This window comes from Misgurnus anguillicaudatus, chromosome 5 (assembly GCF_027580225.2).
Source record: "Misgurnus anguillicaudatus chromosome 5, ASM2758022v2, whole genome shotgun sequence".
NCBI lineage: Eukaryota > Metazoa > Chordata > Actinopteri > Cypriniformes > Cobitidae > Misgurnus > Misgurnus anguillicaudatus.
In genome coordinates this window covers 32,393,706-32,421,022 of record NC_073341.2, presented here as the reverse complement: position 1 = coordinate 32,421,022, position 27,317 = coordinate 32,393,706, and the positions used below count along the sequence as shown (strand labels likewise).

At 37.0% G+C, this 27,317-nt stretch overlaps 2 protein-coding genes across 3 annotated transcripts; one reads left to right on the top strand and one right to left on the bottom strand.

Moving 5' to 3' along the window:
* Positions 1-35: 35 nt before the first annotated feature.
* Positions 36-8,486, top strand: dnttip2 (deoxynucleotidyltransferase, terminal, interacting protein 2). Its single transcript, XM_073868030.1, has 7 exons — positions 36-193; positions 1,462-3,344; positions 4,584-4,719; positions 7,082-7,181; positions 7,606-7,766; positions 7,982-8,091; positions 8,182-8,486. Exons 1-7 carry the CDS (start codon positions 71-73, stop codon positions 8,288-8,290), a joined length of 2,622 nt encoding a protein of 873 aa, XP_073724131.1. The 5' UTR covers positions 36-70; the 3' UTR covers positions 8,291-8,486.
* Positions 8,313-26,699, bottom strand: spata6 (spermatogenesis associated 6). 2 transcript variants are annotated; one of them, XM_055167615.2, is made up of 13 exons: positions 26,532-26,699; positions 24,616-24,753; positions 24,457-24,505; positions 24,322-24,363; positions 23,845-23,969; positions 23,548-23,628; positions 16,526-16,780; positions 14,700-14,817; positions 13,511-13,551; positions 13,278-13,384; positions 9,894-9,984; positions 9,123-9,214; positions 8,313-8,793 (listed from the first exon to the last, which is right to left on the bottom strand). In XM_055167615.2, exons 1-13 carry the CDS (start codon positions 26,682-26,684, stop codon positions 8,601-8,603), a joined length of 1,485 nt encoding a protein of 494 aa, XP_055023590.2. In that variant the 5' UTR covers positions 26,685-26,699; the 3' UTR covers positions 8,313-8,600. The 2 variants fall into 2 exon arrangements, with proteins under 2 accessions (XP_055023590.2, XP_055023591.2); XM_055167616.2 differs by lacking the exon at positions 9,123-9,214.
* Between the last annotated feature and the right edge of the window lie 618 nt (positions 26,700-27,317).

The following is a 27,317-nucleotide window of genomic DNA, read 5'->3' as shown; positions in this document are numbered from 1 at the left end:
ACAGCTATAAAAATTCATAATTTTAATCGATTTGCGATGTGCTGCTGATGCATCGATTTGTCGCGCCTTGATGACGTCACCAGAAGGAACTACGTTCCACGTCATTTTCAGTGGCAAGATGGTGGCCACCAGAAGAGGAACACGCGTTGGCTCCACTGTGAAAAATAAAACCTATGAAACCTCAGGAGCAACGGTATGGCGTATACATTTACTTCAGTTTTTATGTCTAGTTTTTATATTTTCAGTGAACTTAAGTGTCTTGGTTTAAAAAAGTCGTTTTCATCTACTTAGCTGTAAAAATGAGTCGGCGCGTGTGTCCACATGCCCGTAAAACTAAGTGTTTATAAACGTAGGTAATCTAATTTGAAAACATTGATAAAGCGATATTTATTTATTATTAATAATTTGCTTTTCCTTGACTCGATGCTTTCAAAACAAATGTAAACCTAAAACGTTGGACTTTAGATGGGACATTAACTATAATTATTATATTTGTTTGCTATATTGCGTAGTTGAATATGCCTGGTTTTGTTTTCATACTAAATTCAAAAGAAAATAAACCCTTAATAGAAATAAAGCAAATTGACTTTCTGTTTAAATTTACCCATATTTTGCACTTCATTTTAGTTGTGCCAAAAACGTCGTCTGCTTACTGTAGTATACTTGTGTCTTTTCATGCTGTTTTTATTCACATAACAAATCGGAAGTTTTTAAGAAGATTTTCTTAAAGGGATATTCTGTCATTTATTTGCTCTCATGTTGTTGCAGACCTGTACAGGTTTCTTTGTTCTGATGAACATGAAGGAGGTTATTTTGAGGAATGTTTTTAAACAAACTGGCCATAAGCCCCAATGACTTCCATAGTAGGAAAAAAGAATACTATGAAATTGTATTAGGCCAAAGGGCTCATGAACGGTTTGGTTACAAACATTTATCAAAATATCTTCTTTTGTCTTTATCGGAACAAGGAATTTTTACAGATTTGTAACAACATGAGAGTAAATAAATGACAGAATTTTCATTTTTTGGTGAACTATCCCTTTAAATGACATGACACCAAGATCAGACTGTGAAATCATATTTGCACATGCATACTGCAAAAAATTATTTTCAAGAAAAAAATAGTATTTTTGTCTTGTTTTTAGTAAAAACGTCTAAATATTCTTAAATTAAGATGCTTTTTCTTAATGAGCAAAACGACCCAAGAAAATAAGTCTAGTTTTCAGACCAAAAATATAAAATTTAAGTGATTTTGTGCATAAAACAAGCAAAAAAAAATCTGCCAATGGGGTAAGCAAAAAAATCTTGAACATTTTTCTTAAACACTAAATTTTGCTCATCAAGAAAAAACAACTTAATTTAAGAATGTTTAGATATTTTTACTGAAAACAAGACAAAAAACTAAGAAAATTAGTGCAAATTGATGCACAGACATTGATGCAAATCACTTTGTTCTCATAGGTTCCAAATTCTTCAAGACCAACACGTCGCAAAATTGTAATGGAGGAGAATGAGACTCAATCCGAGCTCACTGGTGATTCCCAGCCGGGTGAACCAAAGGACAACAGTGCTGCCCCTACTATACCAGCAAGTCCCCCTAAGCGGGAGACCAGAAGATCCACTCGTCGCCTTGTTGACAAAAAACAACCAGACTCTACCCATGAAGCCGATGTTTCAGATTCAGAGTCCTGCTGCTCTGTAGCCTCGAATGTGCAGGCGACACCTAGAACTCGAAGGAGGACTGTGGCCCGCAATAAACCTGAAGTTCCTTCAAAAGATGACGAATCAGAAGTGGAATCCTGCTCATCTGCGGTTTCTGCGACCCGAACACGAAGGTCCCTGAGGAAACGTGTGCAGACTCCAGCAGCCTCCAAAGCCCCTAAGACTGAGGATGGTGATCTGTCCGAAGCAGAGTCTTGGAGCTCTGCGATCTCTCTTACCAAGGTTATAGACACTCGCAGGATAACCAGGAGTCGCAGGAAAACTGCCGTCATGCCCAAAGAAGCAGATCCATCTGAACCCGAGTCATGTTCATCCAATGTTTCATGCCCCCGTGGCTCAGTGGTTCGTAGGTCCACACGAATTCGGAAACCAACTGAGCCAATCGCTTTGAGCTTAGAGGACTCCACAGATGTCCCATCCTCTCCAGTGTCAAAGAGGCTAATAGACCGGATACGCAAGACCGAGTCAGGACCTGCGGAAGAGGTTTGCGACTCTGACGAATGCAAGTCTGGTCCTAGCATGAGTCCCTGGAGATCAGGTAGGCGTCAGACGAGGCGGGACGCTGTGGTTGGTGATTCAGATTCTGAATCTGTAGCTACCGATGTCTCTTTGAGAGGAAGGGGGACTCCTTGCAGTAGCCGAACTGGCTCTGCCAGTAGTAGCCGTGCCGTTCCTGTAACCAGGACAAGAAGTAAAGCGAGCGTTACATCGGATTTGGTTGAGGAAGAAGAAAAGGGTGAGGAGCATGGACCACTACCTTCTCAGTCGGAAAGTGTTGGGGCACCAAATGCAGATGACACGGAGGAACCGATGGACAGTACCATGACTGAGGAAATGGCTACAGATATTACTTTAGTTCTTGATCCGGATGAGCCTGTTCAGGGCAGTTCGGACACACTAGAACCTCAGCACATGCCAGAAACCGAGGCTCCGCTTGGTGCCGTTTCTGTACCTGATAACGCAACGCTAGAGGAACGCTGTGCGACTGAAAAACAGACACATGGGGAAAAAGCGATGGATGAAATGGCAGTCACTGAGGATAAAGAAGAGGCCGCAGATGTTGCCATGGAGAATAATGAGCCAGAGTTTGTGAAAGCAAAGGATGATGCTGTGCAATGTCTGGGTGAGAAAGATGCTGAGGAGATTGTATGTGAAGAAGATGTAGCAAATAAAATCGTTACGGCAAGCGTGGACCAAACATCCATATTGGTAAATGATGCAGAACACCCATCCTCGAGCTCACAAGTCGATTTAACTGCGACAGAGCAACTATCCAAGAAAATATCTCATAGTGGTAAAGAAAGGATCAGTTTACTAGACAGCAGTGAGGATGAGGAGGGATCTGATGAAGGTCTGTCTGCAGATGAAGAGGAGGGTTTTTCACAGGAAGCTGTGGATGGGATCTGCGAAGAAGAAATGATGAGCCCTGATGAAGGTCAGTCGTCGGTAAATCACAGTAATGGACTGTTTGTCATAGACACAAGGCCCGGACTTCAGCCTGATGAAAAGTACTATGTTGATGCGAAGCAAATCGAGGATGTGGATGAAGAGGAATTTGTTGATGAGGAGGAGGATGACGATGATGAAGATTCAGAAGCACTCTTTACGCCCAGAAGATCTTTGTAAGTTATTAATATTGTCCCAGTCATATAAATATAAATATATGCTATATTTAATATGGTTTCGAAAATATTATTGTTTAGGGATGCTTGAAATGTGGTTTACTTATTTAATTATTAAAGGATTAGTCCAATTTCTTAAAAAAAAAAGAAATCCAGATAATTTACTCACCACCATGTCATCCAAAATGTTGATGTCTTTTTTTTTGTTCAGTCGAAAAGAAATTATGTTTTTGAGGAAAACATTCCAGGATTTTTCTCATTTTAATGGACTTTAATGGACCCCAACACTTAACAGTTTTAATGCAGTTTAAAATTGCAGTTTCAAAGGACTCTAAATGATCCCAAACGAGTCTTATCTAGCGAAACGATTGTCATTTTTGGCAAGAAAAATAAAAAATATGCACTTTTAAACCACGACTTCTCGTCTTCCTCCGGCTGTGTAACGAGCCAGCGCAACGTCACGTAATTGCGTAATGACGTGGAAAGGTCACGAGTTACATATTTGAAACGCACATTTGCAGACCATTTTAAACAATAAACTGACACAAAGACATTAATTAGTATCATTCGACATACAACAACGTCAGAACGGTCCTCTTTCTCGTGGCGTGTCACGTCACATGACCGGAGGAAGACGAGAAGTTGTGGTTTAAAAGACAGTTTTGCTAGATAAGACCCTTACGCCTCTTTGGGATCGTTTAGGGTGCTTTGAAACTGCTATTTTAAGCTGCATTAAAACTGTTAAGTGTTGGGGTCCATTAAAGTCCATTAAAATGAGAAAAATCCTGGAATGCTTTCCTCAAACACTATTTCTTCTCGACTGAACAAAGAAAGACATCAACATTTTGGATGACATGGTGGTGAGTAAATTAAGATTTTTTTTAAGAAAATCAACTAATCCTTTGAAGGTATAGTTTAACCTAAAATGAAAATTCTGTCATCATTTACTCGCCCTCATGTTGTAACAAACCTGTATAAATTTATTTTATTTTAAAGGGATGTTTGTAACCAAACTGTTTATGAGCCCCATTTACTTTTCCTACTATAAAAGTGAATGGGGCCCATGATTGGTTTGGTTACAAACATTCAAAAAATATCTATTTTCATGTTCATCCGAACAAAGAAATGTATACAATTTTGTAACATCATGAGAGTCAGAAAATGATGACAGAATCTTCATTTTTGGGTGAACTATCCCTTAATTCTCGTAGTACTGACTTTCTGCTTTCATTTCCTCAGGACGCAGTTTTCGAGTACTATTGACCCAGGTCTGAAAATAAAGGAACTTGGTGGTTTGTACATCACTTTCGATGGAAGCAAGTCAAAACATCTTTCCAGTGGTTTGAAAACTCAGGACAAAAATAAAGTAGATGAGGTAAATTTATCTCAATTAGTTTATAATTGCTAATGTAGGGCTACATGATATTGAAGACACGTGCGCTATGGGATAACTTGCTAAAATGTGATGTATGATATGCGATATGATAGTACTTTAGGTTAACAAAATAAAATGAAAGGTCCACCGTGTAGATTTTTTAGCGGAAACTAGTGGTGAGATTGGGAATTACAACCAGCAGCTCACTCCACAGATCACCCCTCCCTTTTGAAGCTACGGTAGCCACCACAGGACAAACATGTCAGGTAAAAAAAGTAGTACACTTTCATAATGTACTTAAAGTGCTCTATTTTTGCACACTAATTTTGTACTTAAAGGGATAGTTCGGCCAAAAATGATATTAAGCCCATGATTTACTCACCCCCAAGCTGTTCGAGATGCATATGTCCATCGTTTTTCAGACAAACACATTTTCAGTTATTTTAGAAAATGTTTTAGATCTTTCAGTTAATTAAATGTGGAGTTGCGGGGTCCACGACCTTCAGGTCCAGAGATGTGCATCCATCCTTCACAAAGTGGATCCGGGCGGCTCCAGGATGATAAATAAAGGTCTTCTGAGGGTATCCGCGCGGTGCTTTTGTGGAGATATCCATATTTAAAACTTCATAAACCAAAGTTGCTACCTTCCAGTAGCGCTGCCATCTTAGACTCAGGAGAGAGTATACGCGTAGTGTACGCACTTTTCTTAGTGACGTATGACAAATTCGGAGGGCGAGGCACAGAGCAGCAGCAGAGTAACCTCCGTAAGTCGCATAAAGCTCTGATCTTGAATGCGGACGCGACTAAGATGGCGGCATTACCGGATGCAAGTTATTTTGGTTTGTAGAGTTTTAAATGTGGATATTTCTGCAACGAAACTGCGCGGATTACCCTCGGAGGGACTTTGTTTGTCATCGTGGAGCCGTTTGGATTTGTTTTGTGAGGGATAGATGCACGCTTTTTGGACTTGAAGGTCGTGGACCCCATGGCTTCACATTTGATTGGCTGGAGGATCTGAAACATTTTCTAAAATAACTATAATGTGCTTTTAACATACTATCTCTGTAAATACATTTTTATTAGTTACCACGGCAGTAAACTTAAACACATATTTCATACAAAGATAGGTTCAAATTTACTACAAGTGGTACCCAAATCATTTTTTTTAGCACATTTTAGTTTATATTCATGGCATCTTAAAATAGCAAACATAATCTAATCTAAGACATTTTGATGTTCTTAAAAATATTCTTTAGCAGTACTTAAGATAATCCTAAACATATTAAGTACAAAATTAGTATGTGAAAATAGAGCTTTAACTCTTTCCCCACCATTGACGAGTTAATTCGTCAATTGAGAAAATTATTTAAGAGACTAATATCCACCAGGCGGCGCGCTTACCTAACTTATAAAACCTGGAAGTATTTGCTTAGGGCAGACAGTTCAAACTCTGTGTATGTTTTGAGGATCGCTCTGAATCTGATCTATATTAAAAGTCTCAGCTTTTTGCTCATAATGTTTTATTTTTGAATAAACCTACCCATATTTGAGAGATGATAATAAGAGAACAAATGAAGGTAGGATGGAAAATATTTTTTGTTTGAAAACAGGTTTGTTCTTTTATTTGATATATTGTTTGTTTATATATTTAAAGAAGAACATTTCCTGAAAGGCATTAAACTTTTGTGAAAATCATAAAAAATGCTGATGGGAGTCAACGTAGTGACAAAATGCACTCTGTGATGGCTTCAGTTTTAGTTTGTTCATTTAGGGCTACTGTACTGTAGAAACATGGTGGCGCAAAATGGCAACTTCCATGTAACGGGACCCGTAGTTATGTAGATAAAAATGGCTACGGTAATAAAAACAATACAGTTAATTTTGTACACCATTGATAATATAGTAATGTATTTTATATTGCATTTCTATCAGTAATAATTTAAAGTTGCATTGTTGCATTAAGAAGTGCTTAAAGTTACACAATGCACCTTTAAATTATTATTCAATAATTATAATTAATTTAGGAATTATAAAATTATAACCAATACTTGTTTCACATTCTTTCTGGGAAAAAAGCATAACCCCCTTCATCTCGCCAATTTCTTTGCTGTCTTTTTAAAGTATTAAAGTCATTCAGTTGCTGCAAACAGTTGTAATCTGCATGTTGCCATATGCACATTTGCAATATTTTGATCATTTTGATATTTCTTATGCCCTAAAGGTACTGGATTGGTCAAGTTAAATGTTAATGCTGGAACTTACCATCAGTAATTTATAAACTGAGTTCTGCATTTCAAATCTCTGCAAACAGCTATTAATGCTCAATTATTCTGTTGTTAATTTTTTTCTCGTTTTTTTTTAGCTGCTGAAGAAAAGTGTCATTGATGCTGATTTTGAGAAGAAAGATGCTGCGCCTCCATACAAAGAATCAAAGAATGCTGCTAAACTTAAGCGCAAGATGGGCAGTTCTTTAGCCCAGTGGTTCTCAAACTTTTTCATCATGCGGCCCCCCTTGTGTACGGTGCATTCCTTCGCAGCCCCCCATAGAAAATTAATGACAAAAAACAACATTTTAATAAAAGAAAACATTAAATTATACAAAGTAGTGCTTTTGCTTAGTAGCCTTATTTTTTAGGTTTAATTACACAGATAAATTAATGTATTTTATAAAATGTCATAAAACTGAGGCCCCCCTGGCACAATCTCGCAGCCCCCAGTTTGAGAACCACTGCTTTAGCCAATGGTCTCAAGATGATTTTACATGCATTCTTTGATTTGTCTTTTCTGCTAATGGGAATAGCATTGATATTCAGAACAACTTTTCAGGTTTTTACAGTGACTCTTCTTTAATGAAATGCATTATTTGATATATTTATATATAGATGGAAAGAGAGAAGACCACTGGTGATGGCTGGTTCAACATGAAGGCCCCTGAATTAACAGAAGAGCTCAAAAATGATCTGAAGGTCCTGAAGATGCGCTCAGCCTTGGACCCAAAGCGCTTCTACAAGAAGAATGACAGAGAGGGATTTCCCAAATACTTTCAGGTGGGTGGGAAGGAAGTCTTTTTTTAGCACCCATTGCTTGTCCTAGACTTTTGTCCTAGCAATTTTAACAAAAAATATTGTGTCTAAAAAATGAAACTTGTGAGGAAAGTGGTTGAGAATGATAGCATTGTCAATCATTTACACACAGTCATTCTTAAAACAAAGACAATGGCTGCTTATTCAAGTTTTTCTAATGAAGGATCTGTTTGTTTCAGGTGGGTACTGTGGTCGACAGCCCTGTAGACTACTATAGTTCCCGAATCCCTAAGACTCAGAGGAAGAGAACGGTCGTGGAGGAGCTGCTCGCTGATGCAGAGTTTAGAAGGTAAGTTAACATGAACCTCTGTTGAATTGTTCACAATATTTTTTATGTTATTGTAAAGTACTCAAACGTCTCTTTTTCTGTTCTTTTCAGCAATAACAAAAAGAAATACCAGGAGATCATGACAGAAAAGGCAGCACAGGCGGCTGGCAAGATGAACAAAAAGAAGCATAAATTCCATAAAAAGAAACTGAATAAATAATTCCTTTCGACACATCCAACACTTCTCTTTTAAAGTCTTTTTAGTCATTGAACAATATATTGTACAAATGTTTTGACATTATGCCATATAAAATGCTTATCTGTACAGCAGAACACCAGTGCATATAAGAAGATTTGTTAGGGCAGATGATGTACATCTCGCTGACTTTGGATTCACAATAAATCAAGTCATGAAACTGTGTTTGTTTTTTATGCTTTGATGGAAAATTCAAGTGTCACACACATAATGCAAGGCAAACGGTACTGGTTTTTAGATATGCAAATGCACAATTGTTTATCAGTGTATGTCATCAGCAATCAGGGTTGTTGTATTCACATTTGTCCATTGTGTTGGATTGTGAAACATTTTTGTAGAGATTCTTGTAGATCCTGCTCAAACTTTCTTCAAACACTGCTCTGTGTGGTTTTCCTGTATACGCGGCTGCTCTGTTAGTCCAAAATGTTCTGTCGTCTAAATGCATCGATGGTTCTCCAGGAGTTATCCTGCAACAAGGAGCAAGGAATGTGTGTTGTGTACTTAATGTTTATTGAATGACAAACTAAATGCATGAATTTTTGCGTATATTGAAGTGCAGTGGTGTCTAGAGCAAATGAACATTATTTTGTTACTTTTGATACATTTCATGGTTCACACGCTTGTTGGTAATCCATATAATACAGCTAATACATATAAATAATGGCCAAATAAACATTATTGTTCATTTGATCTGAATCTTAAAATCAGAATTAATCATACCACACATATAGTGTATATTTTACCTGAAGAAAAATGGATTAAATTTCAATTCCAAGAGAGTCTATGGGGTTTTTACCTGTCCTGGGGCGGCTGTGTGTCAATTACTAAGTCACCATGGATGGGCTCATGTATGCTCTGCTTGAGCTCTTTCTTTGCATTTGCTTCATCCTGACAAACAGATAGTGTATACTTTAGTTTAAATGCACCCAACCTATTACTATTGACACCAGTAATAAATCTGTGTTCAAAAACACAGGAACTTCTGTTGCTGAATATCTCAAACTCTGTCTTACGCATTCCTTTATTTGAGTTGGGCATTTGGCCCCCAACGGTGTCACAGTGTCATCTTTCCTCCCTCACTCAACCATCTGAAAAGATGAGCCGTCATACCTCCCATAAAAAGCGTTCTCTAAGGGGGGATTTGGGGAAGCTTTAGAGTAATTATACGATGACTTCTTTGCTTTCACATCAGGCTGTTGCGGTGAAATGCAACGTGGGTGATGATGCTTTTGAATTGCCCACGACTCAAGTACGCGAGCGATTCATGACAAAGAATAGGCACGTAAGGTGATTACCTCGTTTACTTCCTAGGAATAGTGGTGGCACATTCTGACACAATGGACGTGAATAGAGACCATCTGACAGAATTAATGAATAAGGTTTCAAGTACACTTATGTGTCATTTACATGAACACATTTGGCAGACACTTTCATCCATTACAGTGAATTACGTATACATTAAAGTATACATTATTTATCAGTATGTGTGCTCCCTGTGTTTGTTTTCATGCGCTGCTTACACTATACAAGAGCTCATTTTGACTTTGCATTGGTGAACATTACGTACAAAAGTAAGCTTGCGGTGCGGCCCGTGGACGTTTAAGATTCTCTGCATTTGCTTGTGGATCTCCTGTGAAGGACTCGTAGGACTTTGAAACCTGAAAGAAACAGAAAATAAGCCTGTTTAAAATCATGTTACTATACAGAAACATTTATTAAATAATCTCCTGAATAAACACATATAAAGTAAATACCACAGAGGTGTTATACTAATTCTGACCACTAGTCTGTGCTCTTGCCCTTAGAGTAGACTGCTATCATCTGGGGACCTACAGATGATTTGTTGTAAATTTCAAACCAGTTAAATCATGAAGTTAAATCACAAACACACACAGACAAAGACATTTATCTCCAGCCCTATAGCAAATGCTGATATTTTCATTTTACGCATTTAAATATGCCACAAGAGACCAAAAGAAAGCCAGCCGGGATGAGGAATTTATGCGTACGTTGTAGATATGTCCTGGTGATCAGAATATTAAACCGGCACGTGAACAAACTAGCAATATAATATTACTTTAAGTCGTTTGAAAGGATAAACAAAGAGAGAAAGGAAAGATTTGTACAAAAGGCATCTTTAGTAACAAAGGTTATGCTTTAAATGGTTTAGCGCAGATGGAAGTTCAAAAGCCGTCGTTTCCTTCACGCCCTCAAAAAGACGTGCCTGCTTTCCCATTGTGGGAATCTGCGGAGCGCGCCCTTAATCTCCAGGCCTCTGACTCCAGTCATGCTTTCAATTGACAGAATAGTATCACACATTTCCCACTATTTACTCTCAAGTCTTAGATTGTCTATTGATTTTAAATGTTTGCTCTTGCTCCTGAGGAAAAGAGGCAGCGGTGGAAAAACTGGCAAACAAACAAACATTTGCTGGTTTTTGCAGCCGGCGTTTAGATCAATGACAAGGCTCTCTCTGAATTTATTAAACTGTGCATCGGGTCAAACGCATTAGATCTCGCTGAAACCCAATCAATACCATTTTCCCTTGTTTTCACAGCGGCTTTTTTTCTCTCTCATAAGTAATGAACAAACATGACCAAACATCAGATTCTGTCATTTGAAGGTGAGGCAGTAAATTCATCTTGTCTGTTGCGTGTGATCGCAATATAGATTTGTGAAATGGACGCTTTGTTTACCAAGCTCTGTTTTTGTGAGCCACACATTTAGTCAATATTATGAAATTGAAAATTCATAGGAAACAGGCCGTGGTGTTGCTCTTTTATTTTTTTGCTTGCTGCATTTTTGTAGGTTCAATACAAATGGATGTCATAAAGTAAAGATTTATGGTAAAGCTTTTACACTATGGGCATGATATAAGAGAAATAAAACAAATATTATCCCTAAAGGAACTAAATCAGCATTTCTAATGACAAAAATAAATAGAACGTAAGGTACAAATGAGTAGCTCAGATGCAATAGTTGTTAAATGCCATTTACATAAAAAATGAGACCGAATGCTCTCGGTACATATTATATGATTATAATAATCAAGAACTTTGCTGATGTAACATGGCGGCAGCAGGCGTAGTGATATCACTACGCCTGCTGCAGCCATGTTACATCAGCAAAGTCCTTGATTATTGCGTCAGAATGAGAGTATAGTTCCTAGCCATATCTGCCTAGAAAATAAATCGCAACTTTCAGTTTTCCGTCGGTCTTAGTACACGATGCAACTACAGAAGAGTCAAGTTTTAAATAGGAAAAACATCAAAACTCTTTGATTATTTTTTAGTGCGATGCTAATGGTCTAATCAGATTCAATGGATTATGCTAAGCTATGCTAAAAGTAGTACACCCAGACCCGGAGATCGCTTCCAAAACGGTAAAAAAACAAATGTTTAACTCTAGGGGAGCTGGAAAATGAGCATATTTTCAAAAAAAGTGGAATGTCCCTTTAAGTGGGTTTTGCAGTGAAAGACATTCAATTTTTTAAAAACCACTGAAATTACTTAAGTGAAATTTGTGAAAATGAGTTAATTAAGTCAGTTAATGAATAATAACCATTTAATTGCTATTAAAATTACTGAATCTAAACATAAGAGCCTATTATAAAAATGTTTATTTACAAGAAAACATGTCAGACGCACTTAAAGGACATGTTCTGTATTTTACACATAAAGCCCTGTTTTCAGATTGTCCACGACGAAATAGAAGGGCCCTGACCGAAACCCCGACACATGCGGCTGCCCCAAGAATTTTCGGGTGCTTGTTGTTTCACCTCACACCTCTAGAATGGCTGTATTGGTGCACTGAAACAATCCTTCCTAAAATGCATTAAACTTTCGTTTACAAAGACGTGAAACTCACCGAGTGGTCAGGGGTGTTCACTGATATACTCACACAAACATCGCTGCAAAAGATGCTTTCCAACAGCTGTTTTAGCATTTGTTGTAAACTTGTGGACCTATTTTTCCAAACGCCTCACACCCGTATATTCTTCCGTTGAGAACTTGAATAATAGACACTCCAGCCCAGTTGGTGGCAATAATCCACCTTTGCCAATTTCAAGAATACAAACAAGGTTCCCGGCGCAGAGTAACACCGTACCTCACAGCACATCTAATACAAGTCAATGGAGTTGGACAAAAACTACAATAAAACCTGTTGGAAACCGTCTTTTGCAGCAATTTTTGTGGGAGCATATCAGTGAACCCCCCCGACCACTCGGTGAGTTTCACGTCTTTGTAAATGAAAGTTGAATGCATTTTAGGAAGGATTGTTCCTGTGCACCTGTATAGCCATTGTGGAGGTGGGAGGTGATACAGGAAGCACCCGTGGATTCTCGGGCCAGCATCATGTGTCCAAATTTCAGTCAAAACCGTTCTATTTCATCATAAACAATCTGAAAACAGGGCTTTAAGTGTAAAATACCGAATTTTGTCCTTTAAAGGGTTTTGCATCTGAACGTCTCAAATACTCCCTGGTTCCCTGTGTTTAGTAAATATTAAACACAAATTTATAAGGGCCTTGATCCACTAAACACTGATGACTCAATTATCTGGGACAATTATGAGGTCGCCTTTTAAAATATAGCTGGTGTTTATTGACAACATTGTATAATAAGTCAATGTGGATCTTTATTGTAGCTGTTAATAAGCACAATGGCATTATAAAACTGCCCTGCATTTTTATGAAGCAAAAGCATCTAACATACAAAGGGCAAATATTACAAACATAATATGATGGCAAAAACACCTAAACAGATAAATTGAAAAAATTAAGATGTGTCTTTTTTAATCTTTATGTTTACAATCTCAACTCTAATGGCTGTATAATAATAATAAGGCTTTCCATACTACCGAAGTTTCATTGCACATTATGGATGAAATAATTAAACACAATTATGCAATAATGCTGATGTGATTTTTAGGAAAATGAATCTTACACTCACCGTTCTTTAAGGGAGGAGCGGGTCAGGACTGGACTTTGTCCTCGGAGCGTGTTGGACACAGGGCTGGAATAATGTTTTGGGGATTTATTTCGGGTACCACTGCTTGCCTGCGCCGTTTCCCCCCAATAGTAATAGTGGAAAATCTGGTTAAGAATAGGCAACTTGCACCAACATTAACTCTTGAAAGTTCCTCTAAAGCCACAATGCAACAAACCACTTGCTTTTCAACTAACCTGGGTGGGCTTTGATCGGAAACTTCCAAGCAGAGAGGGATCTAAACAGCAAGAGGAGTTTTATGAGTAAATACTAGAAATGCTCAGATGCAAAAGCCGCTAAACGACACCTCCCATAACAAAGTGATTATGATATTGACCAAATGTGCTTGGCATGTATTATATGTTCGTCAAATACTTTCACTTCAGATCTGCTTAAAGTAGACATTTCAGAAGACTTTTTAAAAATGTAAAATTAATCTTTAGTGTCCCCAAAGTACGTATGTGTAGTTCTAGCTCAAAATACCCCATAGATAATTTATTATAGCATGTTTAAATTTTCACTTTGCAGGTGTGAGCGAAAACGTGCCGTTTTTGGGTGTGTCCTTTAAATGCAAGGGAGCTGAACTCTGTACTAAATGGCAGTGCCATGGCTGGATAGTACAGATTAAGAGGCGGTATTATCCCCTTCTTACATCACAAGGATAGCCAAATTTCAATTACCAATTTTTCACATGCTTGCATAGAATTATTTACCAAAACTAAGTTACTGGGTTGTTCTTTTTCACATTTTTTAGGTTGATAGAAGCACTGAGTACCCAATTATAACACTTAAACATGGAAAAAGTCAGATTTTCATGATATGTTTCCTTTAATACTGGCCTCAGACCATTCAGAATTTTTCAGCAAAGTGCACAGAAAAAAAAAAAATTGATGAACGATGGCACATGTACGTCACAAGTTTTTACCTGGTTAAACGAGGTTTACTGAATATATCAGGATATTGACAGACTTTTTTATTCAGAAAGAACAGTAAATAGTGACTTTTTAGTAACATATATTTTTGCCAAAAAAGTTTACATGCACTTACAGGGTTTTGCAAAGAAAGAGTCACATTTGATGTTATTTTGAATAAATGACTAAGTGACATTTGTAAAAGGCACTGCAATTACTGACTAATAACCTTTTCATTGCCATTTAAATAAAACATTACTGAAATTAAACATATGAGCCGGATCAAAAATGCTTATTTACAAGAAAACATGTCAGACACACTTTTTTTGCATCTGAACTCCTCAATTGTAAATCCAGCCTTCATAATGCCTCCCATATTACCATTACCTCCCATTACAGGTTACAGAAATGACACCTTTAATATTAAAAACGCTAGATTTTTATCTAGATACTCAAATAAATATATAATAGTGACCTGTGAGGTCTGCAGTACAGCTCGGTGATCGCAGGTGGAGGGGGCTTCTTTTATTAGAAAGCAGCGATGCAGGACGTGTGGGCGACTCCATCAACGAAGAATTTGGACTTCGGGGAACCTGCAAAAAAAAACAATAAATGCAATCAACTACCTTGCCCCTTAAAAGACAAACAATCACTCATGTCTCTGCTTTAGCAGGTGCAGCAGGACTCTATTGACACATGGGGCATTGATTATTCAAATGAATTTGTCTTTCATTTCAGAATTAATCACTTTCTAGAAGGTTAAAGTAAGGAGAGAAACTTCTAAAAGAAGTGCTAGGGTTTTATTCAAAACTTCTTTCAGGTGTCTGGGTATCAATTCAACTTTCCAACTTCATTAGGCGAGAGCCACTTCATTAAAAAAGTAAAGTGACCACGGCGGCTAATGAAATGAGATATTTACTATCCACGGAAAACAAGCGTGCCGAATTTAAACACACACACACTGATAAACTAAGCAGGCTAATCTGCCGAAATGAAGAGGGGAGTATTTGTTAATCACGCCCTGACTCTTAAATACTTAGGTTAATTGTAGCCTTGGGGATTTCCTTTGAAAAGGCTACACCCTTTTATAAAAAGACTGTGACAGGAAATGCCACGATGATATCAGACACAAAATCAAAAGCTGCCTTTTCTAACATGACAGCTTTGATATTTGCACCCCAGGACGTACTGTTGCTTTAGAAAACATGAAATAAAGGGGGATTTTAACACGTCCGTCTGTCTGCTGTAATCAAACTCACCCACAGAGAAATGAAAATATTGTACCCGTCAAACATGCGCATATATATACACTATAATAGAAACATAACATTTAGATATGCAATTTATTCTACATGCAACTAACCTGGGCAAACGTCCGACCTCATTGTTTACTAATCAAAGAAAACTATGAAATAAAAAAATGTGACCCTGGACCACAGAACCAGTCACAAGGGTCAATTTTTTATATTTATTTATAATCTGAAACTTAAAGGGGCCATGGCACAAGACTTTTTTAAGATGTCAAATAAATCTTTGGTGTCCCAAGAGCACATATGTGAAGTTTTAGCCCAAAATACCATATAAATTATTTATTATAGCATGTTAAAATTGTCACTTTGTAGGTGTGTGCAAAAATGTGCCTTTTGGGTGTGTCCTTTAAAATGCAAATGAGCTGATGAAATTCAAACACTGATCACAATGATGGTGGTTTGTTGCAATTAAAACTCAATTGTGCTTTTCTCTGCACTAAATGGCAGTGCTGTGGTTGGATAGTGCAGATTAAGGGGTGGTATTATTATAATAAGAGCTCCTTATGACATCATAAGGAGAGCCAAATTTCAACGACCTATTTTTCATGTGCTTGTAGAGAATGATTTACCAAAACTATACTGGGTTGATCTTTTTCACATTTTCTAGGTTGATAGAAGCACTGGGGACCCCATCATAGCACTTAAACATGGAAAAAGTCAGATTTTCATGGCATGGCCCCTTTAATAAATAAGCTTTCCATTAATGTACTCAACAAAACTTGGCTGAGATTGTTTTTAAAAATCTGAGGCTGCAAAAATTATCGAGAAGATCAATAACTTAAAGTTTTCAGTCCAAATAAAGTCATTTGCATCACATATTACCAATGATTTAAAAAAAACATTTACTGTAGGAAGTTTACAAAATATCTTCATGAAACATGATCTTGAATTAATATCCTAATGATTTTTGGCATTAAAGAAAAATCAAAACTTCACAAATGTGTAGGGTGTCACAAATGTTGTTATAATTTCCTCAGTCAATATTACCGACCACAAATGGAGCCTGAGGCACCGTCTCTTTCTTAAAGGTGTAGGGTCCTAGTTTAAGGTGGCCGAGTCGTTGCCTGGCTTCCTCAGACAGCTGACACATCCTGCGGTTTGTGTACGGTGAGGGTGAACGGGTTTGGGATGCCACCGTTGGTTTAGCATAACCACATGGTGATGATGCAGTTTTTGCCTTCCTCTTCTTTGTTACTGCAGGGCTCGTTCTCACATGACACGGTTTTTTGGAGGAAGGGCCACATAACTGGACAGGAAGGAAAACACATTGACACATTAAGTGAACTTAAAGGATTAGTCAATTCTTTAAAAAAAAAATCCAGATAATTTACTCACCACCATGCCATTCAAAATGTTGTTGTCTTTCTTTGTTCAGTCGAGAAGAAATTATGTTTTTTGAAAACAGTCTAAGATTTTTCTCATTTTAATGGACTTTAATGGACCCCAATATGTAACAGTTTTAATGCAGTTGAAAATTGCAGTTTCAAAGGACTCTAAATGATCCCAAACGAGACCCTTGTCTTATCTAGTGAAACAATAGTCATTTTTGACTTTTAAACCACAATTTCTCGTCTTCCTCCGGTCCATCATGTCAATAGGTCACGAATGACGTATTGAAACTACACCCCAGTGTTTACAAGTGTGGAAATAGAGGACCGTTACAACATTGTTATATGTGGAATGATACTAATTAATGTCTTTGTGTCAGTTCATTTTTTAAAATGGTCCGCAAATGTGCGTTTCATATATGTAACACGTGAACTTTCGACATCATTACGCAATTATATGAGGTTCCGCTGCCGTGTCACACAGCCGGAGGAAGAAGAGAAGTTGTGGTTTAAAAGTGCATATTTTTTACTTTTCTTGTCAAAAATGACAATCGTTTCGCTAAATAAGTCCCTTATGCCTCGTTTGGGATCGTTTAGAGTCCTTTGAAACTGCAATTTTACACTGCATTAAAACTGTTAAGTGTTGGGGTCCATTTAAGTCCATTAAAATGAGAAAAATCCTGGAATGTTTTCCTCAAAAACATAATTTCTTTTCGACTGAAGGAAGAAAGACAACCACATTTTGGATGACATGGTGGTGAGTAAATTATCTGGATTTCTTTTAAGAAAATGGACTAATCCTTTAATACAGAATGGGGCCAGTACATGGAAATAATAGCAAATGTGCTAAGCTGAAAAATGCTTTGTTCACATTACAAGCGACACGCAGCTACAAAGCGACAAGATTACATTCATTTTAATGATTTCCGCAACACGAGCAACAGTGACCTATGGCGACCGTATGGGGCATGTCCAGCAATGTGACAAAGAATGCCAAATTTATGCAAATAATAAGTGACTTTCAGGAGCGACTTCCAATGAGAGTAAACCAGTGATTTACTTATAGGTATTTTATTAAGGGCTAGGCAAACCATAGTGGCACTACTAATACAAATGCATGTCCTCTGTATGTTTGGAAACATTCATCAGTTGTTTCTTTCAATTATCAAATATCAAAAAAAAAGGAACCCTGAAATGAAGAGAATAGGGTTGTAGTGATACTAAAAACTCTTTCTGTTCATCTGCAGCTAATCCACCAAGTTCCTTTTATGTACACTTGTAACCTGATGTAAACCTTACTCAATGTTCCAATCTCACCTTTGCAGGCAAATGACTTCAATAACTTTAATCTCAGCTAACATAATTCTGAGCCCCAATAACTCTGTTCCTGCAGTCGCTGCCTGGGTAAATAGGTTTTTAAAAATGTTAATTGCATTTGATGGCTGGTCTCAACCTAATATGATAATGGCATTACATGGATGTATAAAAACAAGGATAATTTAAATGCTAATTGGAACATCCCGGCATATTAAGTCATTTTTTAAAAAGCAGAGAAAGAAAAAAGTAAATCCTGATAGCGATTGCTGTTTGAAGAGTAGAGATTTAATGAAATTAAACTAAGTGGCTTTTTTCCCTTTTAGTCGTCTCTCTCTCTCCTTTCTTTCTCTTTAGACGGCAGGACGGACAAAGAGGCCGTTTTAAAGCAGGAGTCGCGCTTGTCTGATGTGATTAGTGGCTCGGCTGGTGTTGGTAATGGGAGATAAAGCCGGATGTCCTTGAAACAACAAAGCCAACTCCATGAGTCGCTTATTAAACAAGAAACAAGCTCTGTTCAAACGCATGCAAATCACGCAGAAGCCTGCTTTACGGAAAGCCGTGTCAAGTCCGATCCACAAAGGCAGGACTTGCACATGAAACGGGCCCGACGAGACGGTCAACACAGACGGCCTAACAAGGGCCTGAGAAACTTGACGTAAAGGATGCAAGGACTCCATCAGCGATGGTCTGAATGAACTGAAAACATCTGATGAAAGAAAGGAATTGGATCAGTTGAGCCCAACTGATCAACACTGGCCTGAGAAACAATGTCTGAATCTTGGTAGAGATTAGAAGATCTGAGAAGAAACAAGCTATTTCTATGTAATTATTTGTATTGAAAATGTATATAGAAATGGTGCATCAGACACTGACAGGTGGTGCAGGAGTAGGTTATCAAAAACAAGAACTTAAAACTTGGTGTTTACTAGCAAGCTAAACTGTCACAGATAAAACTACTCGTAAACAGTCAACTTGCATAAGAAAAAATGTAAACAGCAAGCTCACAACTATATATTAGCAGTATGTACGGGGTGCACATCAAAGGAGGACCTGGATATGTTACACTATTCATAGCACATCCTACATGCTGTTATTATCACTAATCTCCTGACTAAGTACTCTCTTTGCCATATTTCTTTGGTTTGTGCATGGTAGACAATGATGTACATAAAATAAATATGCCTTGTTATTGATTTTTTAAATTATTATTATAAATCACTACTAGCCTAACTCCTCTACATTTTTTAATTGTGTTAAAGACAAGTAAATGTCAGTAATAAAACATAGTCAAATTATGAACAATAGCACAAATAAATACAATATAACAAGCATACAAATTAAACAGTGCTGTTCATGTTTTCAGGTAGGTAGAGTACAGAGACTGAATAAAGTAATCAGATAATACTGCATAGCATAGTTGCAAAAGACAGGGAAATTATGATTTACTTTGTTTGTGGTTTGATTAACATTAAAAACAGCATTAGGTTTATACACTCTAAAAATACTGGAATGTAACTTTAAGTGCACAGATCCAGTATATTGTTACACATGCATTTAATTTTTCAACTGATTATATTCATTTAATGTGTAAAAGAATGTGTGTGTACTACTACAATCACGGCATTTTAAAATAATTGTACGTTAATAAAATAATAAATGTGCACTCAAGTGCAAGAAAACATAAAGTTGGCTGTCTGAAGCCTTGAGATGCAGAACGGGCTCGCGCTTTAGAGGTGCACGCAAACAAAACTTATCAAACAGCGCATGAGTAAAGTACTGAGATCTGTTTTGTGTCTTTTTGTGCTTAAATATTTAAATTGGCCAATCGGGCCAGTGACTGATGCATCGTTGCTAACAACACATTAATAATAACACTATAATTAACACTTTAATAATATTAACACTTTTAATAACACTCGCCAATGATGCACAGAGAAATCTATTATTTTACAGTAAATTACGTACTTACGTAAAAAAAAAATCCAGCAACCTTGTTGCACAAAAGCGCCTTTTAGAGTAGTGTCTGTTGTGCATTAAAGCAATAACCCGCTTCGCGTCATGCCTAACAACGCCCCTTAGCTGTTATAAAATGCACTGGTAACCCACTGCTTCACGGGGCTTATTGCGTTTATAAAACGGTTACTTCATAAGCATAGCAGGGTTTCATAAAATGAAACACGAATAAGTTGTAATTATATTAGTACAAATATTACTCCTCCGCCAAACAAAGTAGTTCCTAGTTCAAGTGTGGCTGATACAGAGCGTAGTTCCCAACCAACACAGACGCAGCAAAGACACAATGAAAATATGATTTAAGACTGTGGTGTTTACTTTTATAAATCAACATTCATCTAATTTATACATTAACATTTATATTGTGCAACTGTTGAAGTGATGATCAAATATGCTTGGAAGCATGCTAAACTCTTTCCCCGTCAGCGTTGCCAGTGCCACCCAGTTTTAGTTTAATGCCTTACAGAAAAATTATCTTCTTTAAATAAACATAAAAATGCTGTGTACCGGTTATGCGCATCCCTGAGTATGTACGAATACAATGATTTTTGGTTAAGAGACAGAATTAAACTGTGCCTATCAAACATACTGAATTAGCTTCAAATGCCACAAATTACCTACATTATTATTTTATTACCCTTGTGTAAAGTCCAACCCATTTGAAAGCTAACCCAATCAAAATACAGAGAGGCCAGGCAAAATACATGAAGTTAATGCTAAAATAATGCTCATGATTATTTCATGTCATTTATGTGTACGTGTGTGTAGGAAAAGTCATGCTTCCTATTTATGTGCAAGTGCCACTGGTTTCAAACCACTAGAACAATCAAACAACTTGCATCACATACATCTAAAAAAGTCTCTAGACAATTCTTTATAAATGAAACCTCTGTGTTTTTTTCATTTAGTATCAAATACAATAACTCTTTTTTAAAACGTACAGCACAGCATTTAAAGACATCTCTGGCACGCTACCAATGCCAAGGCTGTTCCATAAAGTAGGCATTGCATTAATTCTGCCTTTTAAGATTGTTTTGGCAACATTATAAGGCAATCTCAGAGTAAAAATAAATCCAATGTGCAGCACAAATGAAGATGATAAATAAAGGTATAAATTGTAAAACTTAAGCATATCAAGGAAAATAGTTTAGTTGATTTATTGTGCTATTCTATCATGACAAACTATCAAAAAAAAGTTTCCAATACAAGGCGCTATTTGTGTGGTGTATATATAATAATATATAGACCTTTTGCGAGTCTACGTCACGGTTACGTCACGCGCGCATGTGGTGGCAGAAAAACAGTGGAAATGAATGAGACACAAGTGAAACGAACAATATAACTCACTAGAAAATGTTTTGTTGTGCTGTTGAGTGTCAGAATAGGAATGCCAAAATAGATGACCTTCATTTTTATAGTATACCGTCGTAGAAAATAATTAGAGAAGATATTCGGTGTTCTGTCGAAGTCTGTTCCCTCTATGTGTTTCTTATAGCGTTTTTATCACGTTACGTTTATAATTTATTTAGAAAGATTAAAGATTTGAATTAGTTCATAATATCAATAATATAACCATAAACATAATAGTTTTAGAACAAACATGTAGGCTATAAATATAAGGAAGAAATTGAAAACAGGAAAATTATGAAATATTTAATAAATGATATTATACAAAATACATGAAAGCATTGCTCATATAAGTACGTCAGCGATTCATACTGTTAAAATAATTGATTTACCAATAAAGAACAATACATATACATTACATACCTGCACACAATTAGTAGCCAAGCCATTTAAACTTTTAATTTATTTAAAAAATAAACGTAACTTCTTGAAAACGTTATAAGAAACAATACACTTAAGAGAAATATAGGGGAAACAGAATTTCATAAAAATCACAGTTTAACGCTAAAACACTTCACACAGTTATTGAGAAGCATTCACTTTCTGCCACCAGTTGGGCTCCGCCCACAAAAAACGTCATCTCTGTTTGCAAACACGCAAAAGGTCTATAGGCCTAACTATCATACCGTTCAAAAGTTTTAAAATACAGCAATTACTAATTTTTAATTTATATTATTTCCACATATTAGAATAAAAGTAAACTCATTATTAAAAACATTATTAACTGTTTATTGTACATTAGATATGCAGTGTTGTAACAGTTGTGCTATTGCCATTCATTTATTAGCATTTGGGGGAACTTGTAGAAAGTTTTTATCTATCTTTTATCAGATGCGTTCCTTCAGCATTGATCTTGGATCAACTATCCGCCAAGTTAACTTTAATGCTGCATTCACACCAAATGCGAAAAGAGCGTCAAATTCGCGTCTAGTTTGCCGCTTAAACATTTTGAATGCATTCTAGAGCGAAAAAAGATGTGTGTAAAAAGCAAGCATTTGAAGCGAAATTGACGTGCGTCCGAGGTGAAATCCGCTTCGTGTGGAAAGGGCAAGAAGTGACTCCAGGCGGGCCTGCCACCCAGCAGCAAGCAGGCTCCTGATTAGTTAACGCAGCGCGAATTGACAGCAAAGTTAAAATTTTTCAACTTGGGCATCAGACACCAATTCGCATCTGGATGCACGAATGAGGCGAATTCGTGTCTACTGCGCAGCGCTAAACACCTCATTCGCGCCGCGAGACCTCCAGATGCGTGTAAACGCGTTTTTTACATTAACTTAACATTGAAATAATTTGCACAGATGAAACGCAGCATAAAAGTGCATCAGAATCGATACAGAAGGTGCTTGTTGATGTGGGCATCATCAGGAGTTTATGATGATGTATCGTCGTATCAATATTTTGAACACAGCACGACCAAAAGCATTCAAAATAAATCAAAATTATATTCTTAAGATTATAATCATATTCAACGTACACACCCATTGCCTAGAGTTTGCAGAAATATACTTTTTACAAATTTAATCCATCAGATTTTCTTGAGGTCTTACCTTGAGATGTTTTTAAACAGTATTGAAGGAGTTTCCTACAATTATGAGCCTGTATTGGCTGCTTTTTTTCATTATTCATTATAAGTCATTCATTTTGAATTTTAATCTTTTAATAAAAAATTATAGTTTTCTGGTAAAAGAAATTAAAAAGAAATGTTCGCACAATTATTTTTTGTCTACAATTTCAAACATTGAAGCAAAAACCTTCAGATGAAAAGATTTTTCATCAAGATCATGAGGAACATTTTAAGTGTCCTTGCAGTAGTGTATGTGCAATCTTAAAAGGCAGATGCCTATGTAGGCTGTAGGCAGCAAAGCAGTTCTCAAGGTTTTGGAACGGAGCTAATAGCATGACGCATTCACTGCGATATAATAAGAATCACAAAAGCCCAGAGACTCACGGACATGGCAGGCTGACCATGTTTCACTTCACACTCCTCAATAATGGACGTCGTTGAAAATTCCACTTTGGGAGAGATTCCCTAAGGGAATAAGAAATGAGAGATAGTATGAAGCAAAAAACATCGCAGAACTTTTTAAAATGATGAAAAGACAGAGGGCCAACGCAGATAATAACACTCTTGGCAGATCAATTTACCAAAACAATCTACGTCTTCAAGCAAATAGCAGGAAAATGGTTCTGGCTTTTAAGATGCATCAGAGATATGACAAAAACGCTGAAAGGAAAAGACACGCACCTGAAAAGAGACAGATCTCTTCATCAGAATCTCTCTCTCTGGACCAGGGGTTCTGGGTGTGAGACGTGTGCCTGGATACAGAAATTCCCGGGTGTTGTCTTCAAACGTGGCCAGGATTTCACCCTCTGTACAGTAAAATGAAAAACATATGATGGAATGTGAAATGTTGTCCTTTTCTGACAGCATCAGGTAATAAAGTGTTTTTCTGTGTTTTGAAAGCAATAACACAGCAGAAATGGGCAAGTGTCAGTATCCACACAAAGAAATCTCAGCCCGTGAGACCTCTGATTTATGCATACTGTAATTAAAGTACTCGCTCCAATAATGTATTTATTCCCAGAGGATGTTGGATAATTTTTGAAATAGCTGTAGCAATCTCAAATGTAATATTTTCAGTCACAGCAATATGTTGGAGAAGTCAATCTACAGGCTGATGTATCTGTCAGTATTACTGCCGAAACGAATGCGAGATCTTACCTGGAGGAACAAGTTGAATGAGCTCTAAAGAGGTTGTATCATCTACAGTGGAGAGAACAGACATAATATAAGTTTATTGATCTGAGGTTATGAAAGAACACAAGACAAACTGAAGATAGCTCGAAGGATTCATACTCTCTAGATGCTCAGCTATAACACCTGGGTCAACCACTCCCACAAAGGTCTGTGGAAGTAAATGAGAAAAGAAAAAAGTAAAGACAGACAATGTGAGATGGTATATATGTTATGTTGGAATCAATCAAAGCTGTTTCAATAAAGTCGGTACAATCGCACCTTCACGAACAACATTTTCTCGTGCATCCGGAGAGGGAACGCTGGAGGAACGCACTTGGACTTTTGGTACTGGCCCATAATTCGAACACTCAGATAAATGTCCTCTTGGGATTGTAACACCACCCCTGGACAAGTGATCTGTAGAGGGATAAAACATTAAATAATTCACAAAAATTACACCCTCACAAAACAAAAGGTTTCATCCACACAAAGCTATAACGAATACCGACTACTGCCACCTGCTGGTAATAAAAGTTATCTTATCTCATACAGGTCCAGAATGGACCTGGGTGGCGTCTGTTTGGTGTGTCAGGGCAACTTTGGTCCTTGACACCATAGATATGTATATTAAAGTCTAGATGTCTCTCCCGCACTGCTGGCCAATTGAGTGGAACGTCCGCATTGTGTTTAAATGATGCATCTACTTTTAAATGACCATAACTTGCTTGATTTTCTACCGATTTTCAAGCATCTCTTTGGTGTATCAGGACAACTTTGACACAACCAGAACGCAGACCTCACAGTATGTGCTATTTTATTGTCATTAGTTTGGGGTCTTCCTACCCATAGGGACACTTAAAGGAACAGTATGTAGAATTGTGGCCAAAACTGGTATTGCAATTACAAAACTTGTGGCTAAAACTGGTACTGCAATCACCCAACTGGTGGCCAATACACAAAATGACAACATAAACATCAGTTGAGGGCTGCAACTCCACTTTTTAAATGACAATATCCTGGCCATAACACTGTTGTCAGTGATATAAGTATTTAAAATAAAAATGATTTCTTAATGTCTAGTGACATATCAGGGTTATTTTATGATTAATTGATATAAATTTCTTACATACTGTTCCTTTAAAGTTAGAAGCATGTTAAAATTTGCACTTTGTAGCCCTGCTTAAAAAAAAACAATGAAACCATTACAGAAAATTCTAATGGTTTCCATTAAAATACCAATAGGAACCATTAGCTTTTACCATTAAAACCACTACACTGAACTAAATTAAAACCAATATATAGAACCAATAGATACCATTAGAGATCAAAAACAAAGACCAATACACCGTAGTGTGTTTTAGGCCATATTCCATTAGAACCAATAAAATTCCCAATAAAACCAATAGAATTTCTGTGATGGTGTCTATTGTTTTTTTTAGCAGGGAGGTATAAGCAAAATGTGCTGTTTTTGGGTGTGTCCTTTAAAATGCAAATGAGCTGATCACTGCACTAAATGGCAGTGCCGTGTTTGGATGCAGATTAAAGGGCGGTAGTATCCCCTTCTGACATCACAAGGGGAGCTCAATTTCAATGACCTATTTTTTCATTTGCTTGCACAGAATAATTTACCAAAACTAAGTTACCGGGTTAATGTTTTTACATTTTCTAGGTTGATAGAAGCACTGGGGACCCAATTATAGCACTTAAACATGGAAAAGTCAGATTTTCATGGTATGTCCCCTTATGATACACCTTTACGAAATGCATGCAAGATTGCTAATATCTAACGTTATGGCCAACGCATAGCAATATTTTATTGTCACAATGTTTTTATTGTACAAATGTGAACCTTGGTTTATGTAGTGTAAAATACAGTAAACTCACGCATATTCCTAATGAACTCGATCAAAGCCACAAGCTTTGCATGTGACAGACACTGTATGGCTCCCTTTGACAGATGCTAGCAGCCTGCTAAACATCGCTGAGTTTTGCTTATATTTTCATTGCGAATGAGGCTATAATGACCGCAAGAGTCTTTATAAAAAAAGTCTTTATTTAACGGTCTGCTCGCAAAATCTCTGATAACTTAGCCACTTTGTTGCTAACAGTGTGCTAACACGAAAAACTTCTCTCGTAACAAAAGCAAACATATATTTGTAGTCGTTGAGGTAAAGGACTCGGGCTGATGTACTTACAGCTTGGATTTTCAACTCGACCGTGCATTTTAGCGCTTTTTGTCGTGTTTGTGAGGTCGAGGGCTTCTTGGGCGGTGTCAGTCCACCCATGGTTTTAAACTTGGTTGCTGTGACAACAGTGCAAGCGGATGCTGTGAGAGGAAGTGCGGACATGGTCACGTGAGGCGTAAAGCGTCACGTGAGGCGTAATCTTTAGATCTGTCTTTTTTATGTTTGATATCTGTCTTGTGTTCATGCTTCTGTAACAAAAACAAATTCCTTGTGTGCTTGAGAATACTTGGCAATAAAAGCCCATCCATCCATCCCTTTATAATTGAGGGATTTGAGGGCAAATACAGGTAAAACAATATTTACAATATGTAGAACAAATACATACTAGAATTGTTGTGTGACTATAACAGATTTTACAATATCTTACCAAATCTTGAAGAGCAGCTTGGACACTCAACTATAATAAAATGTTGATAGACGTGTTTTGTTAAGCCAAAATAAATAAAAATGTTTATGAAAGTCATATACAGTTATACAAATGTTTAAAAGTCTTGATATGAACATTTAGGTGCAGATATGCAGTGTTTGGGAAAGTTGCTTTTAAAAGTAATGCATTACAATATTAAGTTACTCCCCAAAAAGTAACTAGTTGCATTACTTAGTAACTTTTCATGGAAAGTAATGCTTACGTTATTTTTGTGTTACTTTTTCTTACTTTGCAGGTGTTTTTTATTACTGAAAAGTTCTGCATTCAGAAATTGCATATTTCCATCGCAAAAATGTCAAACTCTGTTT

What these genes read in the sequence shown, in the direction of transcription:
- spata6 (XM_055167615.2), bottom strand. Translation starts at nt 26,684, where the DNA reads ATGTCCGCACTTCCTCTCACAGCATCCGCTTGCACTGTTGTCACAGCA. An exon ending in AGAGATCTGTCTCTTTTCAG is followed by an intron (nt 23,629 to 23,844) that starts GTGCGTGTCTTT and finishes TTATTCCCTTAG; the next exon opens with GGAATCTCTCCCAAAGTGGA. An exon ending in TGCCTCAGGCTCCATTTGTG is followed by an intron (nt 14,818 to 16,525) that starts GTCGGTAATATT and finishes TTTTTTTTGCAG; the next exon opens with GTTCCCCGAAGTCCAAATTC.
- dnttip2 (XM_073868030.1), top strand. Translation starts at nt 71, where the DNA reads ATGACGTCACCAGAAGGAACTACGTTCCACGTCATTTTCAGTGGCAAG. An exon ending in ACAAAAATAAAGTAGATGAG is followed by an intron (nt 4,720 to 7,081) that starts GTAAATTTATCT and finishes GTTTTTTTTTAG; the next exon opens with CTGCTGAAGAAAAGTGTCAT. An exon ending in GCTGATGCAGAGTTTAGAAG is followed by an intron (nt 8,092 to 8,181) that starts GTAAGTTAACAT and finishes TGTTCTTTTCAG; the next exon opens with CAATAACAAAAAGAAATACC.